At 43.1% G+C, this 13,108-nt stretch overlaps 1 protein-coding gene and 1 non-coding gene across 2 annotated transcripts in view; both read right to left on the reverse strand.

The window, feature by feature from the left end:
• Positions 1 to 10,842: 10,842 nt before the first annotated feature.
• The window catches only part of pof1b (POF1B actin binding protein), a 90,369-nt gene continuing 88,103 nt past the window's right edge, over positions 10,843 to 13,108 (reverse strand). Inside the window, exons 15-16 of the mRNA XM_078211653.1 lie at positions 12,602 to 12,710; positions 10,843 to 12,394 (exon numbers count right to left, since the gene is read on the reverse strand). Coding sequence (XP_078067779.1) covers positions 12,608 to 12,710 — 103 coding nt within the window. The 3' untranslated portion in view covers positions 10,843 to 12,394; positions 12,602 to 12,607. The remainder of the gene's footprint in view (positions 12,395 to 12,601; positions 12,711 to 13,108) is intronic.
• Positions 12,852 to 13,045, reverse strand: LOC144493216 (U2 spliceosomal RNA). The gene has a single exon (XR_013497690.1). It is a non-coding gene; the product is annotated as a U2 spliceosomal RNA (small nuclear RNA).

Genomic DNA, 13,108 nt, shown 5'->3' on the forward strand with positions numbered 1-13,108 from the left:
CTGAAACCTGGTTTTATTCATGGTTAGTACCACTTTCTTTGACGCCTTATCAACTCACCTGCCACCTGCAACTTTTTTTTGAATATGCAGCCCTTGGGACTCTCTCCTCTTCCATCCCTCTCAAATGGGCACCATTTATATTGCCTCTCCATGTTGTTCCTCCCAAAGTACATCACTTTACACTTTTCCGCATTAAATTGCATCCATGTCTGCCCATTTCATCAATTTAAGTCCATTTGAAGTCAGCTACTATCTAATTTGCCAAATATTCTGTCACCTTCAAACTTTGAAATTGTACTCTCCACAGCCTTTTGTGTTAAGTGCTTTAAGGGACTTAAAGGGACTGTATCTTAAACTACTGTCAATCAATACATATCTTGACAGGCTGTGACGTATTTGTCCCCAACTTGCAGTCAGTCAGCAAGCAACAGGTCAGATGTACCATATTTAGTCCCCCAGTGAATATGATCTGTATATAGACTTATCTTCAGCTAAAATGCTTCATTAATGTTTCACCGATACTAATGTGTGATTGGTATGTTTACGCCGAATAGAAGAAGAATGTGGCACACTAAAAAGTTCAAAACTTTCAGAGAAACGACGAAAGTTTTGGTCCTATCACCTGCACGATGGCACAGTGATTAGCACTGCTGCCTCACAGTGCCAGGGACCCGGGTTTGATCCCTGGCTTGGGTCACTGTCTGTGCGAAGTTGGAACGTTATCCCCGTGTCTGCATGGGTTTCCTCTGGGTGCTCCGGTTTCCTCCCACAGTCCGAAAGACGTGCTGGTTAGGTGCATTGGCCATGCTAAATTTTCCCTCAGTATACCCGAACAGGCGCCGGAGTGTGGCGACTAGGGAATTTTGCAGTGTGAATCTAAGCCTACTTGTGACACTAATAAATAAACTTTAAACTTTACGTTTTTACTGTTCTCCATTTTTAAAAAATCCTTTTTTTTCAGTTTTCTAACCTCTTGTGTTTGACCATTCTGTCTGCAGCTACCAGTATTAACCCTCTCGGCTTTTTTGAACAGTAACGTAATATTTGCAACCTTCCAGTCCTCTGACTCCAGCCATTTATATAACAAGGATTGAAAGATTGTGTCAGAACTTGCGCTGTCTCCACCCTGAGTTCTCCCAGCAACTTGGTAACATCCCAACTGGACCTGGCGACTGTTAACTTTGAATGATGCCAAACTATGTAGCACCTCCTTACTTTTTCTCTTCATCTGACTAATATCTCTCATCCCTCCTTCTCCTGCTATATTAACTTCACCTTCCTATTTTGTGAAAACAATTGCAGCCATATTCATGTAGTACAAGAAGGTTTTCTTTATGTCTTGGATCATCCTCACCATTCTTTTTAACTATCAGTTTACTTTTTATATATTTATAAAATATTTTTGGGTTTGCCTTCTGTTACCAGCTGCTCTTTTCTCATTCTTTCATTGGCCCTTTCTATCCTATTTCAGTTCTCCCTGCACACTGTATTTTAAACTTCCTTCAATTTTATTTTCATCTGTTTTAATTTATTTCCGCTGTCATTCTGGGAGCTCTCATTTTTGGATAGTGTATTTTTCCTCCTTCTAGGAATTAGGGAGAGGCAATATATGTGGTATTGTCGCTGGACCAGTAATCCAGAGACCCAGGGTTAATGCCCTGGGGGCCAGGTTCAAATCTACTGCAGCAATATTGAAATTTGAATTCAATAAAAAATCTGGAATTAAAACTCTAATGATGACCATGAACCCATTGTCAATTGTTGTAAAAACCCATCTGGTTCACTAATGTCCTTTAGGGAATGCAATCTGCCATCTTTAGCCGGTCTGGCCTACAGTGGCACGGTATCACAGAGGTACTATTTCACAGTGCCAGGGACCTGGGTTTGATTCCCAACTTGGGTCTCTGTCTGTGTGGAGTTTGCACGTTCTCCCCGTGTCTGCGTGGGTTTCCTCCCACTTTCTGAAACACATGCTGGTTAGGTGCATTCACCTGAACAGGCACCAGACTGTGGTGACGAGGGGAATTTCATAGTAACTTCACTGCAGTGTTAATAATGTAAGCCTTACTTGGGAGTAATAAATTTTAAAATGTGACTCTGGACCCACAGCAATCTGGTTGACTCTTAAATGCCTTCTGAAATGGCCAAGGAAATGACTCAGTTGGAGGGCAATTAAGGATGGGCAATAAATGCTGGCCCAGCCAGTAATGCTCCTATCCTATGAATGAACAAAGAAAGAATAATTTATTTGGTTTATACCTGAGCCAGCTCTAACTTGAAAGTCTGCCATTAGTCATTTACTGCTTTGCTGGTCAATCATTTTTTCCAGTCCACCAGTTACTTATTGTTGTCTCCCTTCCTGCTCTTGGTGGTGCACCAGGCAGACTTTCATCTGTGTCTATAGTGAGGTTTTACCTGGGACAGGTTGCTAGCCTATTGCCAGAGGTTTATAAGTTTAGGGGAACCACACTCCGCATCAAGCATGGCTGACCAGAGTCTCTCCCGTTCTTACTGCCTGCCATTGGCGTGTGTTGGAAGGATGTTGCAGATTGAGACTCAATCTGTTGGCTGTCCGATGAGCGCACTTTCCTCGGCCATCAAGTCTTGGGTCTCTGGAACCTCTGGCTCAGAGGCAGAGAAAGCACCCACTGTGCAATGAGACCTCCTACCTAATCCACCTGTGCTGATCACCGACCTTTAATCTCTATGTGTTTTCCTCTTTTTTTTTCACTCAGTCTATATATTAGAGTAATCAAAATCCCTTATTACACTTATATTCTTTCCATCTCTCAAATTTTCTGACAGATTTGCTACCCTACCATCTCCTCATTATTTGGGGTGGTTTATAAATACCCAGCAATGTAATATCCCTTTTCCATTTCTTTGCTCTAACCAAATTGACTCAATCTTCCTCGTGTGTTATCCCTCTTTGGAACGTTAACATTATCCATTGTTATTACTGCCTCCTCGCCCTAATCCGTTCCTTCCTCATCCCTCCTGAATACATTGTACATTGTATTCAGGGAAGTATTGCACAGACTAACCTGATAGGTCTTCAAATAGGGTATTGAGATCCTGTGGACATTATAACACCTAGATTTACATGTGGCTCCCACTTGATTTAGACATCCACTTAGCTACCCCGGAAATATGGCAGTGAAAGGAAAACAAGGTGGTAAGTCCACCTCTGTGATTTTAACACTGTTACTACTGAGTTTTTGCCAGGTAAGAAGTCTCACAACACCAGGTTAAAGTCCAACAGATTTATTTGGTAGCACAAGCCACTAGCTTTCGGAACGCTGCCCCTTCTTCAGGTGAGTGGGATTTCAGTTCACAAACAGGGCATATAAAGACACAAACTCAATTTACAAAATAATGGTTGGAATGTGAGTCTTTACAGGGAATCATGTCTTAAATGTACAGACAATGTGAGTGGAGAGAGGGGTAGGCACAGGTTAAAGAGATGTGTATTGTCTCCAGCCAGGACAGTTAGTGAGATTTTTCAAGCCCAGGCAAGTCGTGGGGGTTACAGATAGTGTGACATGAACCCAAGATCCCGGTTGAGGCCATCCTCATGTGTGCGGAACTTGGCTATCAGTCTCTGCTCAGTGACTCTGCGCTGTCGTGTGTCGTGAAGGCCGCCTTGAGAACACTTACGCGAAGATCAGAAGACGAATGCCCGTGACCGCTGAAGTGTTCCCCAACAGGAAGAGAACAGTCTTGCCTGGTGATTGTCAAGCGATGTTCATTCATCCGTTGTCGTAGCGTCAGGTAGGTGGAGTTGAGACCGCGATCAGATTATCCATGATCTTATCGAATGATGGAGTAGGCACAAGGGGCTGATTGGCCTATTCCTGCTCCTAATTCTTGTTCCCTTGTTCGTTCTTCAACGTGTTTCTTACTATGCAAATCAATAAGAATTCAATCTCCAGGGTGGCACAGTGGTTAGCACTGCTGCCTCATAGCCTCAAGGACCCGGGCTCGATTCCTGGCTTGGGTCACTGTCTGCACGTTCTCTCCATGTCTGAGTGGGTTTCCTCCGGGCACTCCGGTTTCCCCCAGCGCACCGGTTTCCTCCCACAGTCTGAAAGACATGCTGATTAGGTGCATTGGCTATGCTAAATTCTCCAAGTGTACCTGAACAGGCGCCGGACTGTGGCAACGAGGGGATTTTCACAGTAACTTCCTTGAAGTGTTAATGTAAGCCCACTTGTGACCCTAATAAATAAATTTAAAACTTTAAACTTCTAGGTTGCCATCACTACGTTGTAGTTAAAGCTGTACTAGCTCTGAGTTTTGATGCTTCAATATTTCGTACATCCAAATGTCATTTGAGTCACACTGCATATTGTATTTCCAAACTTTGTGCAACAATCTCATAAGGTTTCACTTCAGTGACAAAAATGTTACAGCGAAATCATAACATCAATACTGTTGCAAGGAAAAAATAAAATTATATGCTGTCTAAGTATATCCAAAGGGAAACCATAAATAATTAAAGGTTGGTAATTTAACACTGGGTGTGTGACTAGGTGGTTGTAACACGAGACTTTACATTCAGTTAGTATCGTGGTGAGTGAAATCTGAAAAATAAATTGGCTGGAGTCCATAAGATGTCATGCAGTTGTTAAAGTAACTTGTGTTAAACCAGTAGGGCATGTTATTGGAGATTCTGCTGTTTTTGAAAAAAAATCAAAGGGTGGAGTTTATGAAATATTTCGCACAATGAATATATTCAAAATCTTTTAGGCATATTAATTTAACTTGGCTGAACAACAAGTTTGCAATGAGGTAATTCAACAAGATCAAGGTGGGCAGAAGAGATTATGTCATTTTAGTGTGATTAAAATTGTATAAAGTACATATTACAGCAAAGCAAGCATAAGCCCTCGGCTGTGGGAAAAATGCACGTGCACATTTGAGTGTCTGTTTCCCATGCAAAATGAATCGTGTACTCTTAGAAGATCGCGCGCTGAAACCTGTAAGCTTGCTGGTGGGACTGGGGTGCCTTATTGACCCTGTTTTGATTTCATGTTTTAAGTTTAATTTGTGAGTTGCTTTTTGTTTCAGGCAGTATCCCTTCAAAGGGGCCGCACCTTTGTTTTTGCTCCCTCAGTTCATTTATGTTAATGAGTTATTTAATTTGTTCTCTAATACCCCAAAACAGTGCATAGGACATAGAGAGCTGAAAAATGTTGTCTTCTTCCTGTGGCCTCGTGGTATTGGTGACTAACCTGCTCATCCACAAACCTAGAGTACCTGTGACTGGAACTGCTGCTGAAGTGCTTGTCCCTCAGGAGCAGGATTTGGCAGGACTTGTGTGTGGACTCGAGACTACAAGATTGTCAGTAAGAAGCAGCTTCTTTATTATTTGTTTGTTTTGCTTGCCTATTGGAGAGGAGGAATGAGAGAGACTGTTTTGGACTCTGTGCATTGTCCGCCCACAGCCTTGTGCTGCAGGGCCTAATTTTACTGAGCATTTTCACCTGGAGCAAAGAGCAGTGTTGCTGCTGCTGGAGCAGCTTCTCTTGGGGCCTGGGGCCCGAGGCTTCACAGGCCTACAGGGAGTGCCAGCTGGAAGGAGAATATTTCAGCAATAAGAACTTTTGACATTGTCAAGTTGATGCCTGGTGCCCTGTTGGGGTAGGGTGATTTTTCTACCCATTGACTATGTTGAGACAGGGGAAGGTGAAGAAGATGCATAATTCTGGACTATAGTTAGACAACTCCTGGGTTGAAGATTCTGTCCACTTCACCAGTCAACACACACCCGCCACCCCCTCATTTCCCCCTGAACTGAGGCACCCATCCCTCTTGTGCCCCAACCTTCATCCACCCTCCTCTGCTTCCCTCTTCTCCCTCTCTTCATTTGCATAGCAATAGCTGGATGAGAGCGCCTTCTTTTCCAATGATCTACAGAGATGCACCAAGAGAGGCTTTGCTGTCCTCCATGAGGGGACATTGTATAACATTTTCTGGATGGTAAATGGATCGTAAACCAGCTACGACTCTCACAAGTTTTACAGATGCGCCATAGGAAGCATTCTTTCTGGTTGTATTACAGCTTGGTATGGCTCCTGCTCTGCCCAAGACCGCAAGAAACTACAAAAGGTCGTGAATGTAGCCCAATCCATCACGCAAACCAGCCTCCCATCCATTGACTTTGTCTACACTTTCTGCTGCTTCGGCAAAGCAGCCAGCATAACTAAGGACCCCACGCACCCAGGACATTCTCTCTTCCACCTTCTTCCGTCGGGAAAAAGATACAAAAGTCTGAGGTCACGTACCAACCGACACAAGAACAGCTTCTTCCCTGCTGCCATCAGATGTTTGAATGGACTTACCTTGCATTAAGTTGATCTTTCTCTACACCCGAACTATAACTGTAACACTACATTCTGCACTCTCTTGTTTCCTTCTCTATGAACGGTATGTTCTGTCTATATAGCGCGCAAGAAACAATACTTTTCACTGTGTGATAATACATGTGACAATAATAAATCAAATTTAAAAAGTGGAATGCGGCGCCATGCCTGTCAGGAGGTCGGGCATGTTAAGAAGTGCCCTGCCTCCAACTCCATGGAGACCATAGCTGGCCCCGCCTCACCAACCCTCACCACCACATCATCCCCACAGCCAAACCAATCCCTACACCATCTCCTCCCCAGCAAGGGGGGCTGACACGAACAGTTATTGAGACCTCAGCTGCCGGGGAGGTGTGGGAGGAATGACCACTCCAGAAATAAAGACAGAAGACAAAGAAACATCCAGGGGCAAGCCCAGACTCTGATCCCTTGCCCGATCCCCAGACACCTCAGCAAACCGGCTTGAAGGAAGGGGGATAAAAAAGTACCAGGTGCCCTGATTGCATGGGACCAACCCAAGCCCTAAACCCCAGCGGGTAGGTATTCAGAACCAAATTCCCTCCTTTGGAGGTTTCCCGAACTCCTGACCTCCTCCAGAAGAGGCAACACTCCTTGGAGGGGGTGGGGGGGGGGGGGGGATTCTCCCACCAGGACAGCCAAACATGCCAGCCCCCCACCCCACCTCTTCCAAAGAGACATGGCGTCCCCTCCAAGTGGACCGATATTCCTCCCTCCAGAGGGGATGTGATCCACAGTGTACTGCCACAATGCCTCAAGCAGGGCCCCTTGGGGGCAAGGAGGGTAAAACCCTCAGGCCACACTCCCCGAAACTCCATCTTCTGACCCTAAAGGGATCCATTGATTCATTGGGGATTGCGGCAGCAACCCAAATGCTGGGTCACTGGGTGGTGGCGAGGTTGGCCCCCGTCTCTGTTCTCTGGGGGTGAATTAGAGTTTATGTGCTGCAAGGTCTCCCCAATGAGTTGCCCTTCATCCCCTCGGATCCCCCCCAGGGGAACTTCAGGACTTTCCTCTGATAAACCACAGAACTGGATTGCATTTCCCTTTCTTCTCCTCACTGGAAAAAAGACAAGAGGTCGGTCAGCAGCTCCTTATGCTGCTGGCTGATGATGGATCCCTTGTCTTGGATCCGGAGGGCATTAGAGTTCTCACCGAGAGTCATAGAGGTTTACAGCATGGAAACAGGCTCTTCGGCCCAACTTGTCCATGCCGCCATTTTTTTTAAAAACCCCTAAGTTAATGCCAATTGCCCGCATTTGGCCCATATCCCTCTATACCCATCGTATCCATGTAACTATCTAAATGCTTTTTAAAAGATAAAATTGTACCTGCCTCTACTACTACCTCTGGCAGTTTCTTCCAGACACTCACCACCCTCTGCGTGAAAACATTGCCCCTCTGGACACTTTTGTATCTCTCCCCTCTCACCTTAAACCTATGCCCTCTAGTTTTAGACTCCCCCACCTTTGGGAAAAGATATTGACTATCTACCTTGTCTATGCCCCTCATTATTTTATCGACCTCTATAAGGTCACCCCTCAGCCACCGACGCTCCAGAGAAAAAAGTCCCAGTCTATTCAGCCTCTCCTTATAACTTAATCCATCAAGTCCCGGGAGCATCCTAGTAAATCTTTTCTGCACTCTTTCTAGTTTAATAATATCCGTTCTATAATAGGGTGACCAGAATTGCACGCAGTATTCCAAGTGTGGCCTTACCAATGTCTTGTACAACTTCAACAAGACGTCCCAACTCCTGTATTCAATGTTCTGACCGATGAAACCAAGCATGCTGAATGCCTTCTTCACCACTCTGTCCACCTGTGACTCCACTTTCAAGGAGCTATGAACATGTACCCCTAGATCTCTTTGTTCTGTAACTCTCCCCAACGCCCTACCATTAACTGAGTAAGTCCTGCCCTGGTTCAATCTACCAAAATGCTTCACCTCGCATTTGTCTAAATTAAACTCCATCTGCCATTCGTCAGCCCACTGGCCCAATTGATCAAGATCCCGTTACAATTGGAGATAACCTTCTTCACTGTCCACTATGCCACCAATCTTAGTGTCATCTGCAAACTTACTAACCATGCCCCCTATATTCTCATCCAAATCATTAATATAAATGACAAATAACAGTGGGCCCAGCACTGATCCCTGAGGCACACCACTGGTCACAGGTCTCCAGTTTGAAAAACAACCCTCTACAACCACCCTCTGGTTTCTGTCAAGAAGCCAATTTTGTATCCATTTAGATACCTCACCCTGGATCCCGTGAAATTTAACAAAGTGTTCCAGACTCCTGGTTGGTCCACGGCAGATGGACCCCTTCCCAGATGAGCGCAGGCCTTTCACCTGGAGCAGGACCAGCCTCCTCTACTTGGGAGCCCATCCTTGCTCAGCTGAATTATGGCTGGTGAATGGCAAGAGCTGGAGGCAAAGATCACTGCTCGCCTGAATTGCTGGACTCTCAGGGCATGAGTTCTCATCATAAACCAGCTGATTGCCTCCATGTTGTGGTACCGCTGTCACTTGACCCCTCCCCCTGATTTTGTTACAAAAATCTAGAAAATAGTTTTTCTGGGACTAAAGACTGCGCTGGGTTGCTGCTAAGGTTCTGAATCTTCAGCTTAGGTCAGGCACTGGTGTGCCCTTTACACCCAGGTGGCCACCTTCCGCCTTCAGACCCTGCAGCGATACTTTTACATCAAGCTCCCTCCTAAAGATATTTTTGGTAATGTATTTTTTCCACCAGGTGCGTGGCGTGAATTATGATGTGCAGCTTCTGTTTGTAGACCTGAGGAGTCTTCGTAGCTCTTTGCAGGTGTTGCCCATCTTTTACCAGGACATAGTCAAAGTCTGAAACATGGTCGCCTCGCACCACATCTCTCCCTGTCTGGAGTAGCGGCTGTTGTCAGGGAACCACTGCTCAGGAATCTGTACCTTCACTAATTCAGGTGGCTGGCAGAGGAATAGGCAGTGCCTACTGGGGTGATCAGGATCGGGGCATGCTGGGTGGTGAAGGAGTGGACTATCTCTATCTCCCTCATCTGGCACTTCAACAAAATAACTTTCTTTCCTTTCAGGTGTCCAGGGTCACAAACTTCAACAGTTCTTGGATGTTCCAGATTCTTCATCCTCTTCATTTTCCATTGACCCCATATCTCACTCCAAGCCGTCTTTTCACTTTTGTCCTCTGAATGATCAAAGATCTCAGCTTCATACATTAACTACAATGAATTGGAGCTCAAAATGACACTTCCTTGCTTCTGTTAGTGTGATACCCACTTCTCTGGCCAGGAGTCTCTCCCACCACACAACAAACTCTTCCACCTACCTTCAACAGTCTCATTTCACCTCGATCCTCTGGCCTTGTACCCTCTTTTAATCTTTTCATTTGAGAGCTGACAGCATGACAGAGTTTTTCTCAATTTGTCTGCTGCCCTCAGTATCTTTAAACTATCTCCTTTTGAACTTGCAGTACTTTGTTCCCTCAGATTCAGCTCCAATATTGTTCTTCTCTGGTGAATGAACTGCTACTTAGCGGAAACTGAAAGCTAAACACTCTGACATTTGGATCATGACCACTAAACAAAGCCATTGTTTCCAAGACCTTTACTTACCTCATCTTCCCTACAGTTTTTTTTTCCTTCGCTGCCTACAATCTAATAAAAGTTCAAAGTAAAGTTTATTTATTAGTCACAAGTAGGCTACATTAATGCTGCAATGCAGTTACTGTGAAAATCCCCTAGTCGCCACAGTCTGGCGCCTGTTTAGGTACATTGAGGGAGAATTTAGCACGGCCAATACACCTAATCAGCATGTCTTTCAGACTGTGGGAGGAAACCAGGGCACCCGGAGGAAACCCACGTACTCATGGGGAGACTCAAGCTGGGAATCAAACCCGGGTTCCTGGCGCTGTGAAGCCCAATCTTATTGTCCCTAAACCCTGCACAATCTGCTTCATCTCTTACCAAGATTAACAAACTGGGCGTATCATTTCAAACAGTTCTTGCTTCACAGATCTAGTTTCTTCCGATAACTTTCTTTTTCTCCTGGTTCAGCTCTTCCCTTCTAAACACACAATCTTTGCCGATCCTCCAGCATTTCAACAGTTTCAAATTTCCTGGTCCCTTCTCTCTGCACCACGGACATCTAATCTCTCGACGCCTCCATTCACCAACAGGCCAGCCCATGGGCTCTCCAAATCCCCCTCAACCCATCTTTTAAAAAGTTGTCCAATTAACCCCTTTCCAAAAGTCCTGTAAATTCCTGAAGTAGATGTTTTGAAATATACTCTGAGCAGCATTAGAACAACAGATTCAAAATTATCTTTTGCAATTAGTTTCAGATTTTAGAAGTGGTTGGGCCATAATGATGGTGAATCTATTGAAACCCACACTTAAAAGTACAACTGCAAAAAAAAACACATAGCCACAGAACAAATAATAAACTGAGTCAAAAGGCAAATTAACATTTTTATTTATGGAATTCCACAAATACATTCAGCTTCATAATATACGTTTGGTTACCTGATGATTGGCCAGGTAGCTTAGAAAAGATCCATGAACACAATAGGAAGAATTACCAAATGATATATAGTATTTCACCTATTTTATATTAACTCAGAACAGAACATTTTACTTCTTAATTGTCTGAGCAGTTTGAGCAATAATTAAACAGTTTGCCATTGAACTGGTGTTACTGATATTATTTAGATAGTACAGCCTGTGTCTCATCTTGCGCTTGTAGCATATAGACACTTCATCCCCAATATTGAAAAAATCTACTGTCTCAAAGTTACTTTTTGCACTAAAATTAAATCTATGAATTAAGAGCATGTTGCAGGCAGAAAATAACGTCCTTAGCTATAAAAAGGTAAACACTGTCCATTTTACACCTCGTTCAGTTTGATTCTCAGATCATTCAAACTTGAACAGATTGGTTTCACACCTGATAAATAACACAAGTTATTTTACACAACCATGGTGGTATCGGTAGGCTGAAATCATCCTGTATATCAGGATGCATGAATTTTCAGAGAGCATTGTTTAATCTTCAATCCGTTGGTATGAAAGTTGTTTTCTTAAATATAAATAGAATTTAATAATTTGAATATTTTTTTTCTCTGGGTCTATAACTTTTAGAAGGTCAATAATCTTAGTTGTGCAATAATCCTAACAATACTAGAATTCCTAACCAAAAATGACAAACTTCTCAACTATTTTGAATAGTCAAAAAACGGCTGATCGGTCATTGCTTCTGCTCTTTGGCAAATCTGCGAACCATTGTTTTGATTTGCATGAAAAATAATCACAAATGAAAGACAAAGCTGGCCTGTGCATTGATTGTTTCCAAATCTTTGTTGCCCAACAGAAATTTTTGACGAGCCACATACACTAAGCTGTCAAAAACACCTTCCACACATTTAAACAATATATGTAATTGACAAACATTACACCATTGAAGTAAAGTACTCACATGTTCTTTTTAATCTAACCTTTTAATAAAACGTGAAAGGACATGGAGTGTATGCCTTGCAAATGGAGTATGGACATTCTCAATTATGATGTCGATTACTCTTTTATTTACTAACCCGAAATATGATTACATAGGGCTCACATATTGGACAACATTGTTCTAATTCATGCTCTATCACTCTGTTAATGTTACAGTTTACATACTTTACACCATAATCTTTAACCCACACACCAAATTCCTATTTGTCCCCCTTAGAAAATCTTATTTCATTGCAAGATATAAAGCAAAGTTGTCCCGCACCCAAAACCTCCAACATTTCTAATCGTAGGAAAAATGAACTGAATTAATTAAAATAAACTGACACAGTCCCATAAAAATACATTTTGCGTTGTTCAATCATTTTAACTTTTTAATCACAGGGTCAGAAAGACCATTGTCGATTGGGAAGAATGTTGAGTAACTTCTCTTTCCAAATAGTAAACAGTGGCTCTCTGAAGATTTGTATGTCTTCAATTTCATGAAAAGAAATCCTAAAATGTAAAGAACAAAGTTTGATGAAAGGTCACTCTGCAGAACAGTCCTTAACTTAGTGTAAATAACTAGGCATCCGCATTTTCAACACAGACAAGTTTATTATCCACATTTCCTTCCTAGAAGCTTTCTAAGCAGGCCGCATTTTCTGCATCCTTTAAAGGGTGAACCGGCTAACCGAAGATAATGTGTTAATATTAACGTACCTGTTTTTACATTGATCTGTTCTTTTCAATGTAAACAGTCTGTATTTCTCTACTGGGTGAAGTCAGCTTCGTATCTTTCAAAAGGCCCAGTATTGGGTAGTCAAGTCGGCTATATTGGAAAAGAAAAGAAACGTTATTTTTTAATTCCAATTCAATCAAATCAAGTCTAATTCAGAGTCTCAACAAGTTGAGACATTCCCGATCCAAGCTGACAAGACAGGGCTCTCACCTCCTGTCTTGGGCTTGATCTACATGATCCAAGCTGATTGGAGTAGGCATAGCTCCTCCTCCAAGGCTTGATCTCATCTGCATCTTAGCCAAAAGGTCGAGAGATGCCGCTTTTAAAAATTGCTTCAAATGAAGCTAAAATGTAACCTAATGACTTCAACCAAGCACAGCATGTCGATACTACACTTGATCTTAGCCAAAAGGCCGAGAAGCTCAACAGCATAAGACTACATATCACATCGTGCATGATACAAAACAATTAGAATAGCAACAAAGTAT

This window comes from Mustelus asterias, chromosome 4 (genome assembly GCF_964213995.1).
Source record: "Mustelus asterias chromosome 4, sMusAst1.hap1.1, whole genome shotgun sequence".
NCBI lineage: Eukaryota > Metazoa > Chordata > Chondrichthyes > Carcharhiniformes > Triakidae > Mustelus > Mustelus asterias.